Genomic DNA, 25,201 nt, shown 5'->3' with positions numbered 1-25,201 from the left:
TAAGCATTCGTAATTTATGCTAATTTGATACTTTGGCTTCACTATTTTCACACTTGTGAATATTTTTCACATATGTCTACAATTTTAAATCTATGTTTTTAACTCTACTATAACCAGATTATCTTGGCATGTACTTTGTTATTTAATATCTAAAAATTTTTACTCATTACAAAATGCTCAAACATTTATCTTTCAATTAATTTGCATGCAGTTATATAAATGTCACAATTGTTTCCTTAAAACTTACAATAAATAATTAAACCAATATTATCTTAATTTTACTATTTTTTTTACCCCAAAAAAAAAAGTTTCAAAAAACTGGTTCTGGTTCTGGTTCGGGTTCGGGTCGGGTCGCGGGTTAGGTTGGGTTGGCCTGCAAAAAACACGGGCTGGGTCACGGGTCAACCTGTTTGCTTCAGGTAAAAAAAAATCAGGTTTGGGTCAGGTTGGGTCAGAAAATTTTGACCTGTTTTGCCATGTCTAATCTTAGATATAGTAGTTAATGTTCTCCCTCATTGGTGACCATCATTTATTCTTGGCCGATTACCATCCTTGAGTGGCCATCATTCATGTACTCGTTTCACACCTACTGACTTTAGTTGGCAGCATATCGCTTGCAATTTTAGAAAAGTTTGGGTTAAAGTTTACTAATAATATATTACTTAATAATTTTTTTATTAAAAACTTTGTTTTTGGATTATAGGGTGGGTTAATGCATTTAGGAGCTTAAAGCAAAAACTAAAATTGAGACCTTTTATATATATATATGACTTAAAAAAATTAAATATTACTTAAACTCTATTGTTTTTTTAAATGCAAAATTATTACTAATTAACATGAACCATGTAGAAATTTTTTTTGATATCTCATCTATTTTAACTCCGATTTTGGTTTGTAAACTATCATTTCAAAAGGAGAAATATGCCCTACAAGTTGAACCAAAATTCAACTCGATCCGAGGATTAGATCAAAAAGTCAACTTTTTGACCATATTTTACTTTGTGACCCTTTGATCTACTATTCAAGCATGTTGTACTTATTTTCTATCCCTTTTGGCTTTAAGACTTGCAATTTTGCACTTTCTCTCAATTCTTGGATTTTTGGCATTTGTTTTGATGCATGAATCGAGGCTGGACAAAATACAGTATCAACACGAATTTCACTTCAACACAATATCAACATCCCAAAAAATAAAACAAAATTACAAATGCCTATTCACTAAAGATAGTCAAACTTGAATTGATTGGTGAAGGTTCTCCAGCTACCATCATTTATTCACGGCTGATTATTGCCCTTGGGTGGCCGCCCAAATGCCCTATCTTTATTTCTTTCGCTTTCTATCCTTTCGTTTCTTCATTTCACACCCCAATACAACAAAGACTACCAGCCTGGAATTTTCATCCCATATTTGTCTCAAATTTGATATCCCTAATTTATTTTGGTTTGGATTGGTTTTTTTTTTTTTTTTTTTTTTTTGGTGGGAAAGAATGTTTATTATATATATATAAAAAAAAACATCTCTAACATTTTTCTTTTAATCTATAGAAATATGTACTTTTTGCCCACTAAAAAATGGTATTTATTGTCCACAGAAAAGTGATTCTAATATTAAGTTAAAATCTAAAGAGAAAATAAACTAGATATAGAAAAATTACACTTAATATTTAGAAACTAGTTTTAGGACTTTTTTTTTAAAAAAAAAATTATAAAATATGAATTAAGAAGATTGAGTTTCAAATCATTCAACAATATTGTGGAAAACATGAATATTTTTACAACAAAATGTGTATTATATATAGGTCTTCAAAAAAACAGTTATTACAAATGATATTGTAGTTGTAAAGTATTTGCACATTGTGCATGACATTATTGTCTAGTATTTCGTAATGGTGTATGTTGTCCACTGATATATAAGATTAATCTAACCATAGAATTTTGGGGGTTATAATTAAACTAAATGGTAAAATTTCTTATTACAAAATAAGAGATTTAGAGTTTATATCCCTCCTACACCAAAAACTAATTGACGTCTTGGCTTAAAGATATAAAACAATCGTCACGTAGTGGATAGCATAAATTATAAATCTATCATATACATAAATAAAGTATGAAAGCTAGTTGTAGTGCTTCAAATGGCTTAGGGTCTCTTTGGTTGTGTTATTTAAAAAACATAACACGTATTTCCAGAACACTTTTTTACCTACATATACTTCCACAACACTTGAACAACGTTACTAGAACGATATTACCAAACGGGCCCTTAAAGTGTAAGCAATAATAAGTGTTGTACACTGACATCTAAAATTAACTTCACCAAAGAACTCACCAAAGTTTGAAAGCTAGCTATTGCAAAGTTTAAACATTCGTAGATTACGAAATGCCTACCCCTTCTTGGTTCTCTATTACGCTAGCTCGGATTTGAAACTCACTTGGGGGAGGAGGAAGTGGGAGTCTCACAAGAAAATGATCTATGGTCTATTAGGGATGAGTCAAAATTTTAGGGGGAAAAATAAAAAAGAAGAAGATTAATTTGAAGTAAAATTAATCCAACATATTAATGGACATTAATAAAGAGTTGGATTGGGCATTTTTGGGCAGGTTTAGGCCCTTGTTGGTTTGATATATGGATTTCTTAAGTTTTAAGAGTTTAGAATGATTGATAAACCATGAATACAAACTTATCTAGATATAGATCTTAGAATCTATAGGCACTACAAGAAACAAGGGCTATAGCCACGTTTCGAAAAGGCAGCTACAGACCCTAAAAACGTAGCTATAGGCTATAATCACATTTTCTATCGCCGCATTTACAAATGCAGCTTATACTGCGCGGCAATAGCCCTTGTAGGTCTATAGCCACGTTTTTTTAACTGCAGTTACAGGTCTGACCCTATAGCTACGTTTTGTATAGACTTGCTTTGGGTTGCGTTTAAAATGTGGCTATAGGCTTAATCCTATAGCTGTGTTTTTTGCAACACAGTTATAGGCTCTATATTCTTTAGCTGTGTTTTTTAAAACGTGGCTATAGAACTCCCCAAGGGCTGCATTTAGAAACGCTGCTAAAGCCCCCTACATTGGGTTTGTCTATACTACGTTTTTAAAAACGCAGCTATAGGTGTTTTTTTCTTTTTTTTCTTACTAAATCTGCAATTCCTGCCCAAATAATTTACACTATGTTCCCAGCCAATGATCATCTACAAGCACTCAACAAAAGCTCTACATAAACAGTTCCCAACCAATTGCCAATAAACAAAACAAGTTCATTGCCATGAGATTTCATTGCCCAAATAATTTACATAAACAGATAATTTCATTGCCAAAACCAAATAAGTTCCCAACAAACTGTTTTTACATCACAAAATGCATATCCCTCAAGGATTTTTTACATCACAAAAAATTGTCAGCAAGCATCATGGTACTTGATTAGCCAGTTTCTAGCAAGCATCATGGGACTTGATCAATCAGTCCAATGTCCATAGCTACAGCCAATTACCTGTGAGAATGAGAACACTGGAAATTGGGTTGAATTGGGCTCGTAAAAATCCCTAGGGTTTGACTAGGACAAAAAGCAAGATTAAATATATTCATTCTTCATTATGTGGACCAAGCTTACACAATTGAGAATGAGTCAGCAAAGGAAACCCCTGAATATATTGCCCATATACAGCCTTCAAATACCTCCATCATTATTACAAATAAGAGTGGCGACAGCGAGTCACCATGTCATCGGCCCCATAAACTATTAAAAAATCCAAAAGGACTCCCATTTACCAAAATAGAGAATATAGCTGTGGAAATACCAAAAAAAAAAAAAACCATTTTCTCCACTGCTCCTTAAAACCATATTTCTCCAACGTGTAAAAGAAGCTTGCAATTGACGTGCTTATTCAATTTCAAAAAAAAATTATAAGTATTTCAACTATTTGTCAAAGGCCTTGTAGCTGAATTGGCACCTCCCCATGTACATAGTGCTTGGGGGTCTAGGGGGGAAAGGGTTCGAGCTGCGGGGTTAGCAGCATGTTGTAATTATTTCTCAAAAAAAAAAAAAAAAAACTATTTTAATGCCCACGCTACTAAGATTGGCTGGTTATTCAATTTAATTATAGTAGTTTGCTTTTAAAAATTATCAAAAACATAAATAACAGAAATTGGGGGAAAACAACAGAGATTCAGTCATCAAAACAAACATAATAGATGCTAGCCACATGAGTAATAACCAACGAACAATTGTGCGTGTGTACTTTGTGTGTATGAAATAAACGCCACTCATTAGTAAAAAGGGCTTTCTATATTTCAAATTCCTATTAAACAACAATAGATGGGTAATCTTAAGAATAACATTTTGTTAAAAGTCTTGTAGTTCAGTGGTATTTCCTAATTTTTCAATAAATGAGAACTTGAGTTCAAATCTCCCATTCGGCCTACCCCACTTATTGTAAGCAAAAAAATTAAAAATTTCATCTACATTTCTCGTAAACAAAGCATAGATTAAAAAAAAAAAAAAATCCGGTTATAACACTTGTTGAACTTGGAAAGTGGGTCTACCCCTAGATTTGGAAAAATGCCTTGGTATACTATTCAAAAGAGATGATACAGAGTTCAAATTATTTCAAATACATCAGGCTCCTTGAAAGAGCTAAGGTAAAGAAAAGTGATTGCTAAGAAAAGCATATCTTTTCTACCCACTCAGCCAAACGTGAGGAAAGAATCATTTTTTTTTTTTCCTTCTTTACTTTTTTCTTTACCTTACCTTTCTCTGAAGGAAGCGTAAAGGCACACATCAGTCCCATGAACAGAGATTCACGTGCAATACCTGGAGTCTCAAAAAGCACATCCACTCTAAGTCCACTGTATCTAACTATGAAAAATAACATTCACCTAATATAGAAAATGAAAGGAGCACTCTCCATCTAGTGCATTCCTACTTTGAAGCCAATTTCTGATTCATAACAAATTTAATCCATAATCTTGTTTAAATAAACTTAACTTGGTGGGATAGTAAACACAAAAATCCATTGATATATTAAGACGAGCTTTATTAAAGAGATGCTTTTAAATATATTTATTATACAAATTAATGGTGTGCATTAATATGTAAAGTAGATCCTACAATAACCTACACAAAACACTTGTTTCGCCCATATGTAATTGAAGGAAAAAGAAGGAACAATTACATGCAAATTTCAGAAGGGAAGCTGAAAGAAATGAGAAGACATCCCAAGAGTACTTGCTAATTAGCCATTTGATTTGGATAATATCTATATCATACAATAATATGCTGGTTTATTGGCAATTGAAGTGGATTTTGAGATTAGTAGAGAAAACAATGCCATATATGCTAACAAATTGTAGAAAAACCACATACCAAAAGATGAAAGGGGCGTGGATAGTATGCTACATGTGTCTTGATAATAGAGTTTCCACATCATTTAGTACAACATTTTTTTTTTAAATGATTGATTTGTTAGAAGAGCATTTGCAATAATAGATGATCAAGAAAGTGCACAATATATCCGGCAGTTATAGTTTGCATGTAGGATTCAATTAATAAAGAGAAATGAAATTGGGACTATTCAAAGCCAAGACACAGACTTGTCAAAGTAGCTACAAAAATCTTTTTTTTTTGGTAAACAACAGTCTTTTCTTTTCTTTTTTTTGGAGGGGGGGGGGGGGGGGGGGTGGGGGGGTGGGGGAGGGTGGGATTTGAAAGAAAAAAAACTCGTAGTAATATATACTTTTATTTATTCATTTGAACCCAACTTATATATGAGGTCACATAGAAGCCATGTGCGAAAGACAAATACCCTACTCAAATTAATCAGGATGATCAATTACCGCCAGAAATGATAGGTAGTCTTCAGGAAGAACACAGTTGGCAAGCAGCTGGGTTAGGCAGGTATAGGCACTTCTTGTCCTTTGAGAAAGGTGACTACTGTCAGCCACGGATTCTTCCATACAATTTTGTTCCATACTAAAAAACGAAGATGCACTTCAGCACCCTGAAGTTTGAGAACCAAGCCTATTTCAGGTAAATTCAGAGGAGAGGAAGCATCTCAGTACCACTGTCAGCAAGTAATGTAAAGCATTCTATAAAATTTAACAAATAATTTTGATTGTGTAATAGTATCTTGTCCTTAATATTCTGGGGCACAGTGTGTTGCCAGTGTTGGTATTCACAGTGATTTCAATTAGACCACTAAGCCAAAACAAATACATAACCAGAGTTATCCAATCAGTGAACATGTACCTACACGATGCTGCAGTATGAGGATTAGCATTATGGATGGCTACGAAGTACTAAGCAGGACATTATGACCTTAGAGATCACTCATTTGGGACCATTGTATCATTGCATCCTACAGCATGTGTTCACATCATGTGCACCATATTCCTTACAGGAGTCACTCCAGTTTGGCCTTGAAATGGAGTGGCTACATGTGGTGACACCTTGCACCCATGCGCCACAAGAACCCATGGGCATGAAAGAGGCATGCCATGGGCTGAGCAAGAAGCTTTGAGGCAGCAGTGGGCTGTTCTGCCTTGTTGTGGTGCATAACTAAATGAGTGGGCTATGTTGGCAGCATGTTAGTGGCCTTGTTAATGTGATTGGCCCTTGGTCATGGTCTGACAGGTTGCAAGCTATGTGTGCGCTATGGGCAGCATGTGCAGTGGTGAGCCATGGTAGCCTTGAGTGGGCTTGGCCATGGGCAAGATGATGAGCAGTGGGTGGGCTGCTTGTGTGCAAGGTAAAGTTGGGCCACCTGAGAGTGTGACATGCAGCTTATGTGGGAAAATGAAATTGGGTTGTGGCATGCTTGGCAAAGTATGGCTGGATTGCATATGGGTGGCGATTTGCCGTGAGGCCAGATTTGGGAGGTGGCATACTGGCATTGGCACAGGCCAAGCCCTCCACTTAATTTGCAATAAGCAAGGTTGATTTTCTGGGCATGTGCTTGGATTGCCAGGAGTGTGCATGCATGGCTTGTGATGGTCTATGAATGCTCTAAAATGTGTGAAAACACAAAAGCTGTTCAAACCCCAAGTTAAAAATTATGGCTCGATAGATTTTACTCTAACTTATACTAAGTGCGGAATAGAGTAAAAGCAAGCGAATGAACATAAAACAACTACTCTAAGCCATTATCAATATAACATAGCAGTAATATGAAAGATAAAAGAGTAGGGAAGAAGGATGCAAACACAGGATAACACGCCGATGTGTTATCAAAGAGGAAACCGAAGAACTCAGCGAAAAACTTCTTCGCCGCCCTCCAAGCGATAATTGATTCACTAGACAATCAGTTGGGATACATGAGTTAGCAAGAGACCCTCCAAGCCTAATCTACCCGATGTACTTAAGCCCTCCAAGCTCCTACTCCAACAAGGCTACTCAAAATCGTGTCTTGTCTAGCTCTTTGGATCCCGCAACAAGCTTCATGTTGCATTTGCCATCCTTGGCTTCTTCCAATACTTCCCACTAGCACCAAATCCTCACTGAACACTCTGAAAGGGTGTGGTAAGTGTTTGGGCTATCAACCTCTCAATGGTATGGAAATGGAGAGGTAGGAGTTGAGGAAAATCCAAAAGCAAATGTGTAGAGATATGTGAGTATAACAATCTCTAACTCTCAATGTTTGTGGCTAGGGTTTTCTCTCAGAAGCACTCCTCAACATCTGTGGGTAATGTGGGTATAAATAGTGTAGGCACAGAAAGTGTATATCAGAATTGATAGTCTGGCAAAACAGAATATTTTGCAGGTGTCTCGCGAGAAGGCCTTACCTACTAGCTACTTGCGAAACACAGCTGTCTCCATCTGTCCTGACTCTTCACATTCCAGTCAAGTGCAGGGCACATGCATCATTTTGCGAGATGCTTAGTCGCGAGCTTCTTGCGAAAACTCTTCTGTCTTCAATAGCTTGAGTCTTCACACACTCTCTCTCTCTATCACACAACCCTTACAATTAAATTCTACAACAAATGCAGGGTATAAATGATTGAATAAAATTACAATCAAATTTGTCATGGAATTAAAGCCAACAAAACACATAGTTGTAAATTACAACTTTACAATCTCCCCCTTTGGCTATTCCATTACAAAACCTCTAAAACAGACTTTAGATTTAAACGTGAGTTTGGGAACAGTGGCAAAACTCACTCACATCTAATCTAGAAGATGTGAAGCACTTGCACATATATACCTATAACTTGAAACACTTGCACACAAATAAAACTTTCATTAAGCTTTTGACAAGTTCAATACAAGGTACGTACATGAGCAAGTAAAGTGCGATCAAGTTTGTAAACACTATATATCATGTAAGCATAGCTTGATCAAACAAGATTAGTCATTAAAGAATGACCACAATGAACATTTAGCAAGTAAATGTTCATCCAGACATGCAATGCAATGAAGACCAATCACAATGATCAATTGCATGTCCAACACACAACCAATGCAAAAATACACGAAGTATTTGCATCTAGGAATCAAGATCCTACTAAGGCATAAGTGTGAGGTACTTAAGACATATTAGCAATATCTAAAAGTACTAAAAAAATGCTACAAAGCAGAAAGGTAAATATATATTGAATATAAAAGCAAAGTACTAGAACTTTAAGCTTAAACAATAATAACAATAAACCAGCAGTTATAAAAAGCTAAAATAAACAAAGGTAAACCGCCTGGATGAACCAATGTTTCTAAGCCCTAAGTTATGCTCCCCCTAAAACTGTGCCTGCTCCCCCTCAAACTTTTCTCTCCCTTTTTGATCGGAATGGCTAAAGGGCTAGAACTGGTCGGACTCTGAATCTGAACCCCGGTCGATGGATAAATCATCAATCTAAGAGGATAAGGTAGTGATCTGACCCTAGACATAAGCAAATTGGTCCGCTGTGTGCTGCACATGGGAGTCTAGCATAGTGTACATCTGCTCTACTCTGGCTAGAAGATGATCGAGTCTATCTAGTCCTCGTGCTGGTGTTGAGGAGGATGGCTGTGCTGAAGTCTCTAGTGCAGAGGTAAATCTATCAATCTCCTCCTCTATGTCACCACCCTCCTCCTCAACACGATCCCATGTATCATATGCACACTTGTTTTGGAACCTTTGATGTGAGCTATGCTCCTAGTCACTGTCTGTGCACCAATAGGATAGTCCCTTTGTACAACAGTAAGGCCACTCGGGAGTTTGAGCCTTGTCTGTGCAATTAGGCCCATAATCAGTGCGGGAAAAGGCATAACTGTTCTGGAATTTTGCTTCTCAATGCTCTTCTTCTAAAGGTGGAAGATATGTCCACAAATATCAATCTCTTTGTGAGTGAAGAGATCATACAAAAAGATTGTCCTTGGAGCTGACAATGTAGTGAGGTTAGTGACCGGGTATAAATTGTTGATCATCACATGAGCAAGGGTCCTCATTTTTGGACTAAATGGGATTGTGTTCATGGAGGTTTTCTTAGGAGTACCACCATGTATCCTCACCATCTCCTCAGTAGAGTCCAATCTATCCTCATATTGCACCGTGATTAGGTGTGAAGGAGGACGAACTTCTAAGAACTCCTAAATGCTATCCCTAGTGATGAAAAACTCTTTGTGCCTTACACAACAATTTATATTATCCCCTTCAACACTAGCATTGGAGAAAAACTCTGATAATCTCCGAATATACTACACCAACTGGATTTAGTAGTTTTGTCCATGTCCTTTCCTTGAACACTTCAAGTATGAAAGTGTCCTCAAGGGTTTCCAACTTAACAATCCTTTCCATAATAATGGTAGCTCTTTTGTAGCAGTCATTGTACTTCAAGTCCGCCTCCATAGACTTGAAGTTGTCAGAATCTGTGCATGCACGCTTTAAGTTTGGTTTCTTGGAAGCTAAATGTTTGGTAGGAGACATTTGCATAAGGGAACATAGAACAAAGAACAAAAACAAGTGCACAGACACAAAACAGAACACAAAACTTGATTAGATTCAAGTTAGTCCAAATCATAAGTAAAACAGCTTAAAACAGAGTATAACCAACTCAAAACAGAGCAAACAAACTTAAAACAACATGCTATAAGTGTTAAAACATGTAAACAAAAGCAAAATGCATGAAGTGCATGACTGTGCATCTGTGTGTCTATGCTCAGCATGTGCTGATGCAAGTGTGTGCATGAGCTGATGCAAGTGTGTGCATGAGCTGATGCAAGTGAGTGCAGCAGGTGATGCATAAAGTGTGCCTAGTGTGTGCATGGCATGGCAATGAGGCACAAAAAGGTTAAAGTGTGTAAAGCACACTCCTATTGATTGAAACATGTTAAACATGGTCAATCAAGAGTAAATCCAAGCAAAGGAACTCACTTAAGTCCAATTCAACACAAGAATGTCACTAGGACATTTTGTCAAACACCTAACATGCAACAGTGAGCAACACCTATGAATAATGCATGAACATGATGAAAACAGCCTCAATACATGATTAGAATGCCACCAGGTGCCAACACATATACAAACACAGCAAATGGGACTCAGCCCAATCAAAATTTTGAAAAAAATTTCACAGAAATAAGAACCCCAACCCCTTTTTCAAAAATCCCAATTTTCAAAACTCTAAGCTAAAATCTGCAAAATTTAAAACAAAAGAGAAAAAAATGTTTAGAAAAACATACCTTGAAGTGATTTTGCAGAGATTTTTGCTTGAAAATGATGGGGTTTAAGTAAAATGTGATTTTGGGTTGAGAGGGATTCGAGAGAGGCAGTGCGAGCGAAAAAAAAAAGTGTTCAAAAAACTGTCACATTTGCTATATAAAACTGGAAACACGCATTTTTTGCGGGTTAGACATTTGCGATATTAGTCGTGAGACACACTAAAGCTTTCACAAGAATCTTTTAGTCGTGAAACAGTCATGAGATAGTCGTGATAGCCTCTGTATGAAATTGAAAAATTTCCAGTTTTTGCCTAAAAACATTTTGTGAGAAGAATTTAGTCATGAAATACTTGCAAGGTAGTAGCGAGACTTTCTGTATGAAAAAATGACTTTTTAATTTCCCTTAAGCACATTTCACGTGAAGCTCTAAGTTGCGAGCTTCTTGCGAAACAGCCTCTAAACCAGTTTTTGAAGAAAAATACAAAAATGCATTTTGAACAAAAACTAAAAGCACGAAAGTATAAAAATCACTTTCAAAAACATATAAAACACCAAAAATCTTTTTGGGTTTGATCAGCAAGTATTTGAGCATACACATCACATTTGAACATGTACAATCACACAAATGAAATAAGCATTAATTGAACAAAGTCTTGTGTGTTGTGGGTGGGTATCAAATGTGGAATAATCCTTAGACTAGAGTGAAGTTTCAATGATCAATTCAATCAAGTCTTACACAACTGATACGAAATCAAGTGATCTATCTCAATTACAGAAATGAACATATATGACCTCCCATAAGAGAATGATTACAAAATTTAGAAGCTTTTCATTTGGCTTTTGCATAAGTCATAATATTTGATCCTTTTTGGATAATACATCTCTTTTTGAGATCGGTACTTGAAATTTTTGATATTTCAACATTGAGAGTTAGCCTTTGGCTTTTTGAGCACCATACATTTCAATACAAAAGTCGTTTTCCCTTTTTCTTAGTCAAATACTAGTATGTGTAACAAGCTTTTGCAGCTTATAATCTCTTTTTCATTATAATATTTACATTTGGTGAGCTCTATAGCAAAAACATAAAAATAAGGGTGGGAAGATATATAGGCACAAGTCTATGCAAGTATCAAGACCATCAAGTCTATTGACCAATCATTCATGATAAGCTTGAAGATCTATTTACAACAGTCACCCATAGTTTTCAAGATTTCTCCCACAAAGATATATGTGCTTACAAAACAAGCTAAACTCGTAAATGCACTATGCCATTAGTATGAAGGTACTAGGCCAAACTCACATGTGATATACACAAAACAGGAGATCAAACTTTTTGAAGATTTTTCAATTTTTATAGTTTTTGAATTTTTGAACACACTCAAAAATAGAACAAGAAAAGTAAGATCAATAAAAACAAGTACAAAATAGAACTTGTAAAAGAAACAACTAACAAGGTAGTGTGTGCCCTACAAAAGACAAATTAATGCAAGATAAAGAGGTAGAGCACACATCACACATGAGATTCAAGGAATTGTACCAACACCAATGGTCTTATGGAGTGATTCAAAACATGGACCGTCGAGAGGCTTGGTGAAGATGTCCGCCTTTCAATTGTCTGTGCATATGAATTCAAGACATATAACTTTATCCTCCACCAAATCCCGGATGAAGTGGTAATGTATCTCTATGTGTTTTGACTTTGAATGTTGAATTGGGTTCTTAGAGAGATTTATAGCACTGGAATTATCACAAAAAACACACATTGTATCTTGAGGAATCTTGTAGTCATGGAGTAGCTTCTTCATCCAAAGGAGTTGTGTGCAGCAACTTCCAGCGGCTATGTATTCAGCTTCTGCCGTAGAGAGAGACACGAAGTTTTGTTTCTTGCTCATCCAAGAAACAAGGTTGTTACCAAGATAGAAGCAGCCACCTGAAGTACTCTTTCGATCATCCACACTTCTAGCCCAGTCTGCATCTGAATAACCAGCAAGGCAAGCATTTGAGTCCTTGAATACCATAACCCATAATTTGGAGTTCCATTAATATATCGTATGATTCGCTTCACCGTAGTCAGATGGGATTCCTTTGGAGCAGCTTGATATCTAGCATAAACACTCATGCTAAATGCAATATCTGGTCTACTAGCTGTAAGGTAGAGTAAACTCCCAATGATACTCCTATACAAGATTGGACTCACTTCTACCCCGAAAGAATCAACATTCAGTTTTGTAGGCGAACTCATGGGAGTAGAGGCATGCTTTTTGGAGTCTAATCCAAACTTCTTGACTATATTTCTTGCATATTTTTCTTGTGAAATAAATATGCTTTCCTTCTTTTGTTTGACTTGAAGGCCCAAGAAAAATGTAAATTCCCCCACCATACTCATCTCAAATTCTTTCTTCATCTCCTCTGAGAACTCTATAGCCCGAGCATCAATGGTAGCTCCAAATACTATGTCATCAACATATACTTGAAGCACGAGAAGATAATCTTCATCATTTTTGACAAATAAAGTCCAATCAGCATACCCCCTTTTGAATCCTCTATCCAAGAGGTAATGGGTAAGTCAATCATACCAAGCTTTAGGAGCTTGTTTCAAGCCATAAAGGGTTTTCTTCAATCTAAGCGCATGGTCTAGAAAGTGAGGATCTTCAAAGCCTTTTGGTTGTTCAACAAACACTTCTTCATTCAGGTATCCATTTAGAAATGCACATTTCACATCCATTTGATAGAGTTTGAAGTTCATAGTGCATGCAATTGACATAAGAATTCGAATAGACTCAAGTCTTGCTACTGGAGCAAAGGATTCATCAAAATCTACTCCTTCTACTTAAGTGTATCCTTGAGCCACTAGCCGAGATTTATTCTGGATGATCTCTCCATCTTTATCGGTCTTGTTTTTGAAAATCCATTTGGCGCCGATGACATGAACATTTTCAGGCCTAGGATCAAGTTCATCATTTCTCAAAAATTGATTCAGCTCTTCATGCATTGACTCAACTCAATTTTCATATTGAAGAGCTTCTTCTACTCTTTTCGGCTCAAATTAAGCAAGGTAACAATGGTATGTTACATGATTAGCTAGAAGAATGTTTCTTTTTCTAAGTCAAAGACCTTCATCTAAAGACCCAATGATGTTACTGTTCGGATGGTTTTTAATCACTCTTGATGATGGCTTCTTTGATGTGGACACTTCATTATTCTGAGAGATAGGAGGATGAACTTCCGAAGGAGTGAGAGGACTTACTGTTCTAGTCATGGATCTTGTTTCCATTCTTGAGTTCACGGGAGTTGATTCCTTTTTCGGTGTAGGACCTTCAACTTCTATATCAAGAGCTTCGACCTCAACAGTGGGTTCTTTGATGCTTGGTCCTTCTTCATCATCAACCATCTCTACCTTTGTTATGGCATCATCAATTTCTAAATTGATGGATTCCAATACCATCTTTGTTCTCTTGTTGAAAACTCTATATGCCTGGCTAGTAGTAGAATATTCAAGGAAAATGCCTTCATTACTTTTTGCATCAAATTTTCCAAGGTTCTCCCGATCATTTAGAATGTAACACTTGCTTCCAAACACTCGGAAGTACTTCACCCTCGGCTTCTTTCCATTCCAAATTTCATAGGTAGTCTTCTTTGTTCCCGCTCAGAAGAATATTTTATTACCAATGTGACATGAGGTGTTCATGGCTTCTCCCCAGAACTTTTGAGGAATTTGCTTGTTGAGTAGCATAACTCTTGCCATTTCTTGAATCACCCGATTCTTCCTCTCAACCACCCCATTTTGTTGAGGAGTTTTGGGAGCTGAAAATTCATTTTTGATTCCATTCTTCTCACAAAACGACTCAAATCTAGCATTCTCAAACTCCTTGCCATGATCACTCCTTATCTTGACAATGGGAACTCCTTTCTCGTTTTGCGGTCTCTTGCAAATAATTTCCAATTTCTCACATGCTTCTGATTTTTCTCTAAGAAATTCAACCCAAGTTTATCTTGAGAAATCATCAACAATAACCATAATGTACCTTTTTCTTCCTAGACTTTCAGTTCTTGTAGGCCCCATTAGATCAACATGGAGAAGCTCTAAACATCGTGAGGTAGCAATCACATTCACCTTGGGATGACTTGTCTTTGTTTGCTTTCCCATTTGACATGCACCACAAATAGTCTTCTCTACCTTTCCAAACTTTGGAATTCCCTCAACCACTTCAAGTTTAGATACTTTAGCTACTTGTTTGAAATTTGCATGCCCAAATCTATGATGCCAAAGTTCCAACATGTCAACAGGAGCACTTCTACATGAAATAGGTGCCATAGGAACCACTCCATAGCAATTTTCGGTAGTCCTATTTCCCTCCAAGACTTGAATCACTTCTTCATCAATGATTATGCACACCTTCTTTGAGAATTGAACAATGAAGTCCTCGTCACATATTTGAGTGATGCTTAAGAGATTCACCTTCAGTCCTTTAATGTATAAGACATCTTTCAATAGAGGTAATCCCGGTATCTCAAAAGTCCCTTTGCCAAGAACTTGAGCATGACTTCCATCGCCAAATGTCACATAGTCACCAACTTTCACTTTGAGAGACTTAAACAGTTATTTACCCCATGTCATGTGATGAGAGCAGCCGCTATCAAGATACCATAAACATGAATTGAAAACCTTCAAAGAAGTGTGCATAAACAAGCAAGCATGAGACAAGCACTCTTGACCTTCAAACAGAAACTTGTCTTCATTTTCCATACTCTTGTTAAAATGAATTTTCTTTTTCAGACTCTCAACCTTATCACACAATATTCTATTTCTTCTTTTATACTTCTTAATCAAAAAATTAGACTCACATAAACTATTGTGTAAGATGTGATTCTCATTTTCAAAATATTTCAGCATGTGAACAAACATCCTAGCATGTTTCTTTGTTTTTAATAATCCTAGGAGTTCATTGTTAGGACACCCTTCAAACATACTCATAGAGTCATTATCACAAACATTTAAGCCACAATTCAACATAGCCTTTTCCATAGCTTCATCCATAGCTAAGGGGTCTAGGATCGCACTAAGGTAATTAAACCATAGCTAGTGCACCCGCTCTGATACCAATTGACTGCTCTAAAATGTGTGAAAACGCAAGAGCTGTTCAAACCCCAAGTTAAAAATCACGGCTCAATAGATTTTACTCTAACTTATACTAAGTGTGAAATAGAGTAAAAGCGAGAGGATGAAAAAAAAAAAAAAAAACTACTCTAAGCCATTATCAATATAACACAACAGTAATATAAAAGCTAAAAGAGTAGGGAAGAAGGATGCAAACACAGGATAACACACCAATGTGTTATCGAAGAAGAAACCGAAGAACTCGGCGAAAAACCTCTCCGCCGCCCTCCAAGCGGTAATCGATCCACTAGACAATCAGTTGAAATACATGAGTTAGCAAGAGACCCTCCAAGCCTAATCTACTCAATGTACCTAAGCCCTCCAAGCTCCTACTCGAACAAGGCTACTCAGAACCGTGTCTTGTCTAGCTCTCCGGATCATGCAACAAGCTCCATGTTGCATCTGTCATCCTTGGCTTCTTCCAATGCTTCCCAGTAGCACCAAATCCTCACTGAATACTTTGAAAGGGTGTGGTAAGTGTTTAGGCTATTAACCTCTCAATGGTATGGAAATGGAGAGGTAGGAGTTGAGGAAAATCCACAAGCAAATGTGTAGAGATATGTGGGTATAACAATCTCTAACTCTCAAGGTTTGTGACTAGGGTTTTCTCTCAGAAGCACTCTTCAACATTTGTGGGTAATGTGGGTATAAATAGTGTAGGCACAGAAAGTGTGTATCAGAATTGACAGTTTGGAAAAACAGAATGTTTTGTGGGTGTCTCGCGAGAAGGCCTTACTCGCGAGCTACCCGTAAAACACAACTGCCTCCATCTGTCTTGACTCTTCGCATTCCAGTCATGTGTAGGGCACATGCATCATTTTGCGGGATGCTTAGTCACGAGCTACTCGCGAAAACTCTTCTGTCTTCAATAGCTTGAGTCTTCACACTCTCTCTCTATCACACAACCCTTACAATTAAATCCTACAACAAATACAAGGTATAAATGATTGAATAAAATTACAATCAAATTTGTCACGGAATTAAAACCAACAAAACACATTGTTGTAAATTACAACTTTACAGTCTGAAACATGTACACATGTAAAACAAATAGTAACATCATGGTACATCCTTTTTGGTGTGTTAGCATGGTGGAAAGGCTCTAGGAAAACAAGAAATTATGTCCTAAAGGCAACTCCCAGATTGGTGCAACAAGTTCAGGAGGCAATTACTTGGAGAAATCGATTGACAGTATTTCCATGTGTTCCTTAAAGCTGTTGAGGTGTTAAAAACATTTGTAATGGGAAAAAATGAGTGTGCTGTAAGATAATACAGTGTACTCTTGTGTATTTGTGTGAGTTTTGTGAACATTGGTGGTAGGTTTTGACTAAGGTATCCCAAGTGAGTATTTTGTGTAAAGGAAGCTTCTGTGTACTTTGTACTTTGCAGTAAAGTAATAAAGGTTGGGAGAGTTCTCCTGTATCTGTAATTGTGTTGTGTATGATTATATTCACACAAAATATTGGTTGATTCCTTTACATGTGTGTTGGGTTGTTGGCTACGACTAAGTAAGGCATACTTAGTGCCATCATAGGGCAGAAAATTTGGAGTGAAAATCTGCCTTTTTGACACTTAGACACATGATTTTCATGTATTTTTCTGTTTTATAATTATGTTTGACCTCCCATGGTGTTTCTATAATTTTAGTAAGATTGCTATGCTTTGTTTGATAAAGAATTGATACATCACCAACTAGCTTCCATTACAGATCAACCTTTCACATCCTCGATCTTTTATTAGATGCTTAGTACTCAAACTAGGTAAGTCATTAACTAAACAAATTAATAAGAGTAGGAAGAATGGTTTATTAGGGTTTCATGGAGATAAGTGACAGCTACTCAATTCCCTCTACCATTTTGATAGTGCAGATTCCAATGCAAGGCTAATTTATTGCAGGTCTATATCTCTAATTCACAGGCAAAGTATGCAGAAAATAAAGTCCAAAAAGGGTCCTGAATGCTTGGATTACAATCTAAACTTCTATCTTACAATGACAAATTTTAATTCCTAGGATACAAGAAACTCACTTTGAAAGTTCAAAGAACGTGTACAAAAACACTTTTGAACGTTTAGACCCCCAAAAACCAACTTAACCAACACAAGCAATATGTCAAACAACAAGTGTGCGGAAACTTAACATATGCTATAATATGAAATTGGTTAAACAACTATCTAAGCCATAACAAAATAAACCACAGCAGATAATGTAAAGGCAGAGATAGAGAGGAAGGAAGATGCAAACACAAAGATAACAACCGATGTGTTATCGAAGAGGAAACCGAAGACCTCGGCGAAAAACCTCTCCGCCGCCCTCCAAGCGGTAATCAATCCACTAGAAAATACAGTTGGGATACAAGGACAGCAATAGACCCTCCAAGCCTAATCTACCCAGTGCACCTAAGCCCTCCAAGCTTCTTGCTCCAACGAGGTTGCGCCGAACCTTTTTCTTTTCTAGCTTTCCGGATTCCGCTACTAGACCGTAGCATCAACCAATGAAGATTGGCTCCTTCCTAACTGCTTCCCAGAACTCCAAACGACTGTCTCACAGAGATGATAATGGTGAGAACCAGGTTTGGTATAATGCCTCTCAAGGATTTGACAATGGAGAGGAAGAGAGTGAGGGAATTTGATGAGACGCTAAGGTAGAGATTGTGGGTGAAACAATCTGGTTTTTCTTTAGGGTTTCTCTCTCAAAATTCTCTCTGGAAGCTCTCTTTCAATCGTGGGTTAAAAGGGTATTTATACTGGAGTGGAGAGGAATGTGAAACGTCAGGTTTTTCCAAAACAGGGGTGGCTCGCGGCTTGACCTCGCGGCTTGACCAAGTCGCGAGATCCAGTCGCGAGTTAACCGTATGGCCAGTTGTCCTGTTTTGTCCTGTAGTGCTCCAGCTAGCATGACTGTTCATCTTCCAGCATGCTTGGCACGTGTGCAGCTTCTGGCGACTTGCAGCCGCGAGTCCACCCGCGAGTCCCAGCCGCGACACTCTGTTTTCTTGCACACTCTTGAGCAATCTTCACTCTATCTCACTCACTACCCTTACAACAATCCCACCTAAATACAGGGTTACTAAATGCTGAATTACAAGCAAATTTGGCACGGAATAAAGCCAATTAGATGGTTGAATAAATTCAACCTTACAATCTCCCCCTTTGGCTATTCCGTGACAAAACCCTAAAACAGACTCTAGACTTAACATGTGAGTTGGGAACAGTTGAACAAAACTCACTCACACCTAACTCTAGAAGCTGTGAAGCACTTGAATCATATGAACATAAACTCCTGAAACACAACAATACACCATGATCATTGTAAGCAGAAAATTATAAATGCATATGAAACAGGCAATATGAGATCAAGCAAAGATGGAGTTAATAAACAAACCATGGCTTGATCAGCCAAGTGAACACCACAAGGTAGTGATCACAGTGCTCATTCACACTTGGAATGAACACAAGGACATACAAGTTAACAAGCACAAGGCAAGACACTTGTATGCTCAACACTCAACCAATGCATAGCACACAAGGCATATGCATCTAGGAACAATCCTACAAGGGCACAAGAGTGACAGTACATAAACCAAAATGCAGAACATTCAGATTAAAGTACTGATTTCAACATAGCATAAAGGCTGCACTTAAGCAAGGTACATACCATAAAGCCTACAAGCTATGCATAAAACAATAACCCTAAAAGCTTACAAAAGCATATGGGTACAAACCAACAAATACTTGAATAACATCAACAACATATATTAAAGTTTAAACCAAGAGTATATGAAATGAGTTAGAAACAACTATACACCAAAACACAGTGTATCAAAACCATAAAAACCATAAGTTTAGAAGATAAGACAAAAAAAAAACAAAAGTATGACAAAAGTATGTGTGTACTCCCCCTATCACTATGCACACTTCCCTTTGAACTTTTCTCCCCCTTACTGAATGCTCTCCCCCTTTTTGTCACAAATAGCTAAAGACTCTCGTCCAACTTTCGTTGAATCTCATCTAGCTGATTCTCCATAGTCTCGAGGCGCATTTGGACATGGTTGTTTGTGGAGTAGAGAAGTGCCACAAGCTCATCAACGCGTTTCTGAATATGCTCAAGTACACTGCCAACTCTGTCAGTATGAGAAGCAGTTTGTGCTTGCGGAATACCAGCCGGTGAAGCTTCAGGAACATCACGTGATGCAGATGTAGTATGTGCAGGTGTCTCTGAGTCAGGGGCAGATGAAGTAACCGGAGAGATGTGAGCACTTCTTGGTGATTTAGAGGAGTGACTTCTGCTCGCTTGAAGAGTGAATAAGGAAATGGGACGTTGACGAGTCAACATTTTACCATCTGCAGGAGGAGTAATGCCTGCACTAAGAATAAGTTTCATGACGAGACTGCAAAATGGAATGATTCCTCGAGCTGTAGATCGACACGCGGTCTTCCTCAAGTTGTAGTAGATGTGAGCACATATATCAATGGGGGCTCCGGTAATGAGATCACACAGAAATATAGCTCTCCCAAGATTGATGAATGTAGTGTTGGACAGTGGGTAGAGATTGGTGAACATGATCAACTTCAATGTGGTCAGCTCAGGTGCAAACTTTACGGTGCTGATGGAAGTTCCTGCACTAGATACCTCATGATCATGTCCTAGGATTTGTAAAATTTCTCCAACCTCTGGATTTCGTTCATCATAGGGAGTTAAATTCACATTCGGAGGTCTGGTGATGCCGAGAAGATCTGCGATGGAGTCTGGGGTAACACTAAACTCTGTTCCTCTGACCTAGAAAATGAGGATAGGTCCAAGATCAGTTGCATTTGAGAAGCATTCTTTGACCAGCTCATCCATTGGATCATCAAAGTTTCCGAACAAGTTTGCCCAGTCTCGTTTCTCAAAGATTCGAGGGATGAAAGTAGTCCCTAAGGTGTTGAACTCTACTACCCGCTCCACTATAGTTGTTGACTTGTCAAACACATTTGAGTAGGCGTGTGAGTTAAGGGGAACTCTGAATCTATCCTCATTGGGATCTTGAGATGCTTGAGATGATAGACGAGTCCTTTTAGCAACTGGTGTTGCTGGTTCGTCAGCAACAATGTCTTTACCCCTGGAAGATCGACGAGACATCTGCAAGAGAACAGGCCAACAGAAAAGAACCAAGCAACAATACCCCACAAAAGATTGTCAACAAGATTCAGTGTAAATACTATTTCAATATATAAACCCAGACTGAAGATAGTGCAGACCCAACCAAATCTACCAACAACACACAGAAGCACAAACTAATACGTGCATCAAACTTGGTGAAAGTGCACCAAGACAAAGAGAGACGGCACAACAGACAAAACTGTCACTGAGACAGGTTAACATGACCATGATATGCAATAAGATACATCATTTGAATATTTAGAGCAGATAACATAAATCACTCCATCAGAGGCATGAACATGGGGAAAATATTTCAATAATGAAGAAACCAAACATCCACACCGGAGCACGTGGATGAGAGACATACATTATGTTATCATAACCACTCAGTGACCAAAAACAAACACCAACATCAATATTCAGGCAAGTGTAATGAGTAAGTCAAATAAACACCAAACCCATTTCAGAAAAGATTCTCAGATTCAATAATAGGCAAAAATCAGAACAATGAAATACACATTGTGACTGCTCAACATGAAAACAGATGAAAACAATATCAAACAAGACACTCCATACCCATTACACATAGAGATAAGAATAACGAACACAATACCAGTCCAAACAGTAACAGAAATATGCAGGAAAAAGAAACTGAGATTGAGAAAGCAAAACCCATACCTTTTCTTGATGATTTGGATAAGAAGCGAAGCACCAAAGGGATTCACGAAAAATGGATTCACGAAGAGTTTGGGAGGAAGAACAGTTTAAAGAGAAGATGAACAGTTACAAAAGTTCGAGGGAAAACTGAAAGAGGTTTAAAAACTGCTCCTGTTTCTGCAAAACACGCGATTTACGCGACTGGATTAAGTCGCCACACAGTCGCCAGCTCAAGCCGCCAAAGCACTCAAGAACAAAATTTTGAAAAATTTTTCTAAGTGTTTTTCGCGACTGGAAGATCTACCCGCGAGTGAGTCACGAGCTGAGCCGCGAAAATCTCTGAGTGAACCTCGCGACTGGACCTTCCACTCGCGAACAAGTCGCCAAAAAAGACCAGCGAAGATGCGACTGTGGCTCGCGACTTGACATACCCGCGACTGAGCCGCCAAAACAGGGCAAAACTGTATTTTTGAAATTTTCAGATTTTTCAAACAAAATACTTTCCAAAAACACCTAAAACACTCAAAAATCTTTTTGTGCTTGAATTAACAAAGATTGAGCATGTGAAAAACACATTTTATCAAGTACAATCACACAAATGAATATGGCATTTATTGAACATAAACTTGTGTGTTGTGTGTGGATATCAACAATGAGATAGTCCTTTGTCTAATGTGAAGCTTCAATGATCAATTCAACCAAGGCATACACAATTAGCACTAGATCATGTGACCCATCTCAATTATAGAAATATGTATATATGACCTCCCACATAACTTGATAACATAACTTGGAGCTTTTCATTTGACTCCACTTTCTGACATAACATTTGATCTATTTGAGGCAATCATCTCTCATTGTGAGAGGGATGTATAACATTTCTCTTTGAAGAACAGGCCTTTGGCCCTTTTTGAATGAAATTTCACTTTTAATATAAGGTCGCTTACCCTTTTTCCTAGTCAAATACTAGAATGTGCGACAGGCTTTTGCAGCTCAATATCTCTTTTCATTTGGAGATTTACATTTGGTGAGCTCTTTTTAGCAAAACAAAAATAAAAAGTGGGAAGATATATAGACACAAGTCTATGCATGTCTCAAGATCAACATAACCATTCACTAATCATTCATGACAAGTTTGAAGATCTATTTACAACAATCACATAGATTTCAAGATTTTTCCCACAGAGATATAGGTGCATGAAAACAAGCAATGCTCGGAAATGCACAAAGCCATTAGCACAAAGGTACAAGGCAAAACAAGTTTTGAGACAAAACCCAACAAAGTCAATCAAGCTTTTTGATTTTCTAATTTTTTATGTGATTTTTGGATTTTTGACACAAGAAACAAAAAGAATGATAAAACAAAATCAAGAAATATTCACAAGAAGATACGCAAACAACCAAAATCAAAAACAACAAGCATACCAGACAAACATAGTCACAAAGCATAGGAAGTATTAATGCATGGACATGTTGTAATGCTTATGCATGAGTACCCCTTTTCACCCACACGTCACTTGCGTTTGGGGTGATTTCCTTAAAGGATTGGGTACGGGAGTTAGGGCTTTCAAACCTTCGTGAGAAGCTTTCCAAGCAGTTGGTGAATGCACCAATCATCTTCATCACGTTCATCATTCCGGGATCTCCATTTTGCTCTCTAGATTGATCACCTGCCCAAGTTCTCCTATTAATTCTGGGTCCTCCTGACCTTTGAGGAGTTGCACTGTTCTTTGCTCTCAGCTTTTGGCAATTTGGTCGAGTGTGCCCTTGAAGTCCGCAATAATGGCACACATACGTTCCTCTAGGACCTCTTTGTGGTCGTGGACGTGACTTGGCACGAGATTCAGACCTGCCCACAGACTGATGACGATGATTCAGCATCCGTTGGTCCACCACATTCTTCTTCTCCTCCACCTCGAGCTTCACACCAGTAGGGTCAGCTACAACTGGATCTTTGGCCTTTACAAACTTCACTTCTTTAGTGACATTTCCAGATGAACTACTTCCCCCGGTATATCCCAGTCCGGATTTGTCTGAAAAGCTCTTTTGAGATGATATAACATCATCTAGCTTCTTGGTGGTGACCCTCTCTATTTTAGCATTTGCTTGCACAACCTCATTCTCAAGGAATCTCACTTTAGTGTAAGCTTCGGACAGCTCACCATTCAGTGTTTCAATCTCGCATTTGACCTCCCTATACCGGATTAGGAGACTTTTGTAGTCCTCCTCAGCCTTCTTCATTTTTCTCACAGCAGCCTTGGCTACCCTTGTGTATTCACCCGACTTCTCCAAGAGTGAGTTGTAATTTTCTTGAAGAGTTGCTGTGCTTTCTTCTTCTTCAGCTTCTGATTCTTCAACAATTCCTAGTGAGTCATCATCACTATGTTCTCCAAGGTCTTGAACAAGCAAATTCAACTCATCCGAAGACTCAACATGAGCAATAGTCATGAAAGCTGAATAGTTCCCCTCTCCATCACAGCTCTCTTCAGATTCTGAGTCAGACGAATCTGAGTCACTCAAGGTCGTGGCATACACCTTGCCTTTCGATTTCAAATAATTAGGACATTCCTTCTTAAAGTGTCCATGCCCGTTACATTCAAAACAAGTGACACCTTGTGTGGATTGGGATTCTTTTCCATCTTTCTTTTTGAAATCCCTCTTCTCCTTTCCAGAATTTTGGAATTTTCTCTTATCATCAAATTTTCCATTGTTTTTGAATTTCAAAAACTTTCTGAAATTTTTAACAAGATAGGCTACATCTTTGTCAACCACATCTTCTCCCGATGAGCCTTGATCTTCCACCTTCTCATTAATGGTCTTTAGAGCAAGGGATTTACTCTTCCGTTGATTGGGCAGCCACATCTCATAAGTCTGTAGAGAACCAACCAGCTCCTGTACCTTGATGTCGTCAAGATCCTTGCTCTCTTCAATGGCTGTCACTTTAGCACGAAAACTTTCCGGCAGTGATCGAAGGATCTTCCTTACAATCCTTGAGTCCTCCGTTTTCTCCCCTAAGTTAAACTTACTGACAACCACCTCATTTAGCTTCCCATAGAAAGAGTCAAAAGACTCATCCTCACTCATTTTAAGCTCCTCAAACCGAGTGGTCAGCATTTGTAACTTGGTGTCTTTCACTTTCTTCGTGCCTTCATAAGTTGTTTCCAGAATCTCCCATGCATCTTTGGCAATGGTAATGTGAGAAATCCTGTGAAATTCATCTGGAGACACACCACAGAAAATAGCATTTAGTGCTTTACTGTTAGCATTAGATGCAGCAAGTGCTGCCTTATCCCATGTGGATTTGGCTGCCTCAGGTTTGGTCCAACCAATCTCAACAGCATCCCACACGGATTCATCAATAGAGCATAGAAAAGCTCTCATACGAACCTTCCAAAATGCATAATTACTTCCATCAAAATATGGAGGTGCATTAAGGGATTGAGACCTATCCATCTCAAAAGGGAGTCAAGGATCACACAATGGTAATGAAACCAAACAGTAGTGTACCCGCTCTGATACCAATTGAAAGTTCAAAGAACGTGTACAAAAACACTTTTGAACGTTTAGACCCCCAAAAACCAACTTAACCAACACAAGCAATATGTCAAACAACAAGTGT

At 37.9% G+C, this 25,201-nt stretch overlaps 1 protein-coding gene across 1 annotated transcript; it reads right to left on the bottom strand.

Annotated features, from left to right (window-relative positions):
* Positions 1–12,515: 12,515 nt before the first annotated feature.
* Positions 12,516–12,869, bottom strand: LOC126704755 (secreted RxLR effector protein 161-like). Its single transcript, XM_050403766.1, has one exon. It carries the CDS (start codon positions 12,867–12,869, stop codon positions 12,516–12,518), a length of 354 nt encoding a protein of 117 aa, XP_050259723.1.
* Between the last annotated feature and the right edge of the window lie 12,332 nt (positions 12,870–25,201).

This window comes from Quercus robur, chromosome 11 (assembly GCF_932294415.1).
Source record: "Quercus robur chromosome 11, dhQueRobu3.1, whole genome shotgun sequence".
Classification (NCBI taxonomy): Eukaryota; Viridiplantae; Streptophyta; class Magnoliopsida; order Fagales; family Fagaceae; genus Quercus; species Quercus robur.
This window is presented reverse-complemented; position numbering and strand designations above follow the sequence as displayed.

Excerpts from the sequence above, each read along its gene's own strand:
- LOC126704755 (XM_050403766.1), bottom strand. The coding sequence starts at position 12,869 with ATGAGTTCGCCTACAAAACTGAATGTTGATTCTTTCGGGGTAGAAGTG.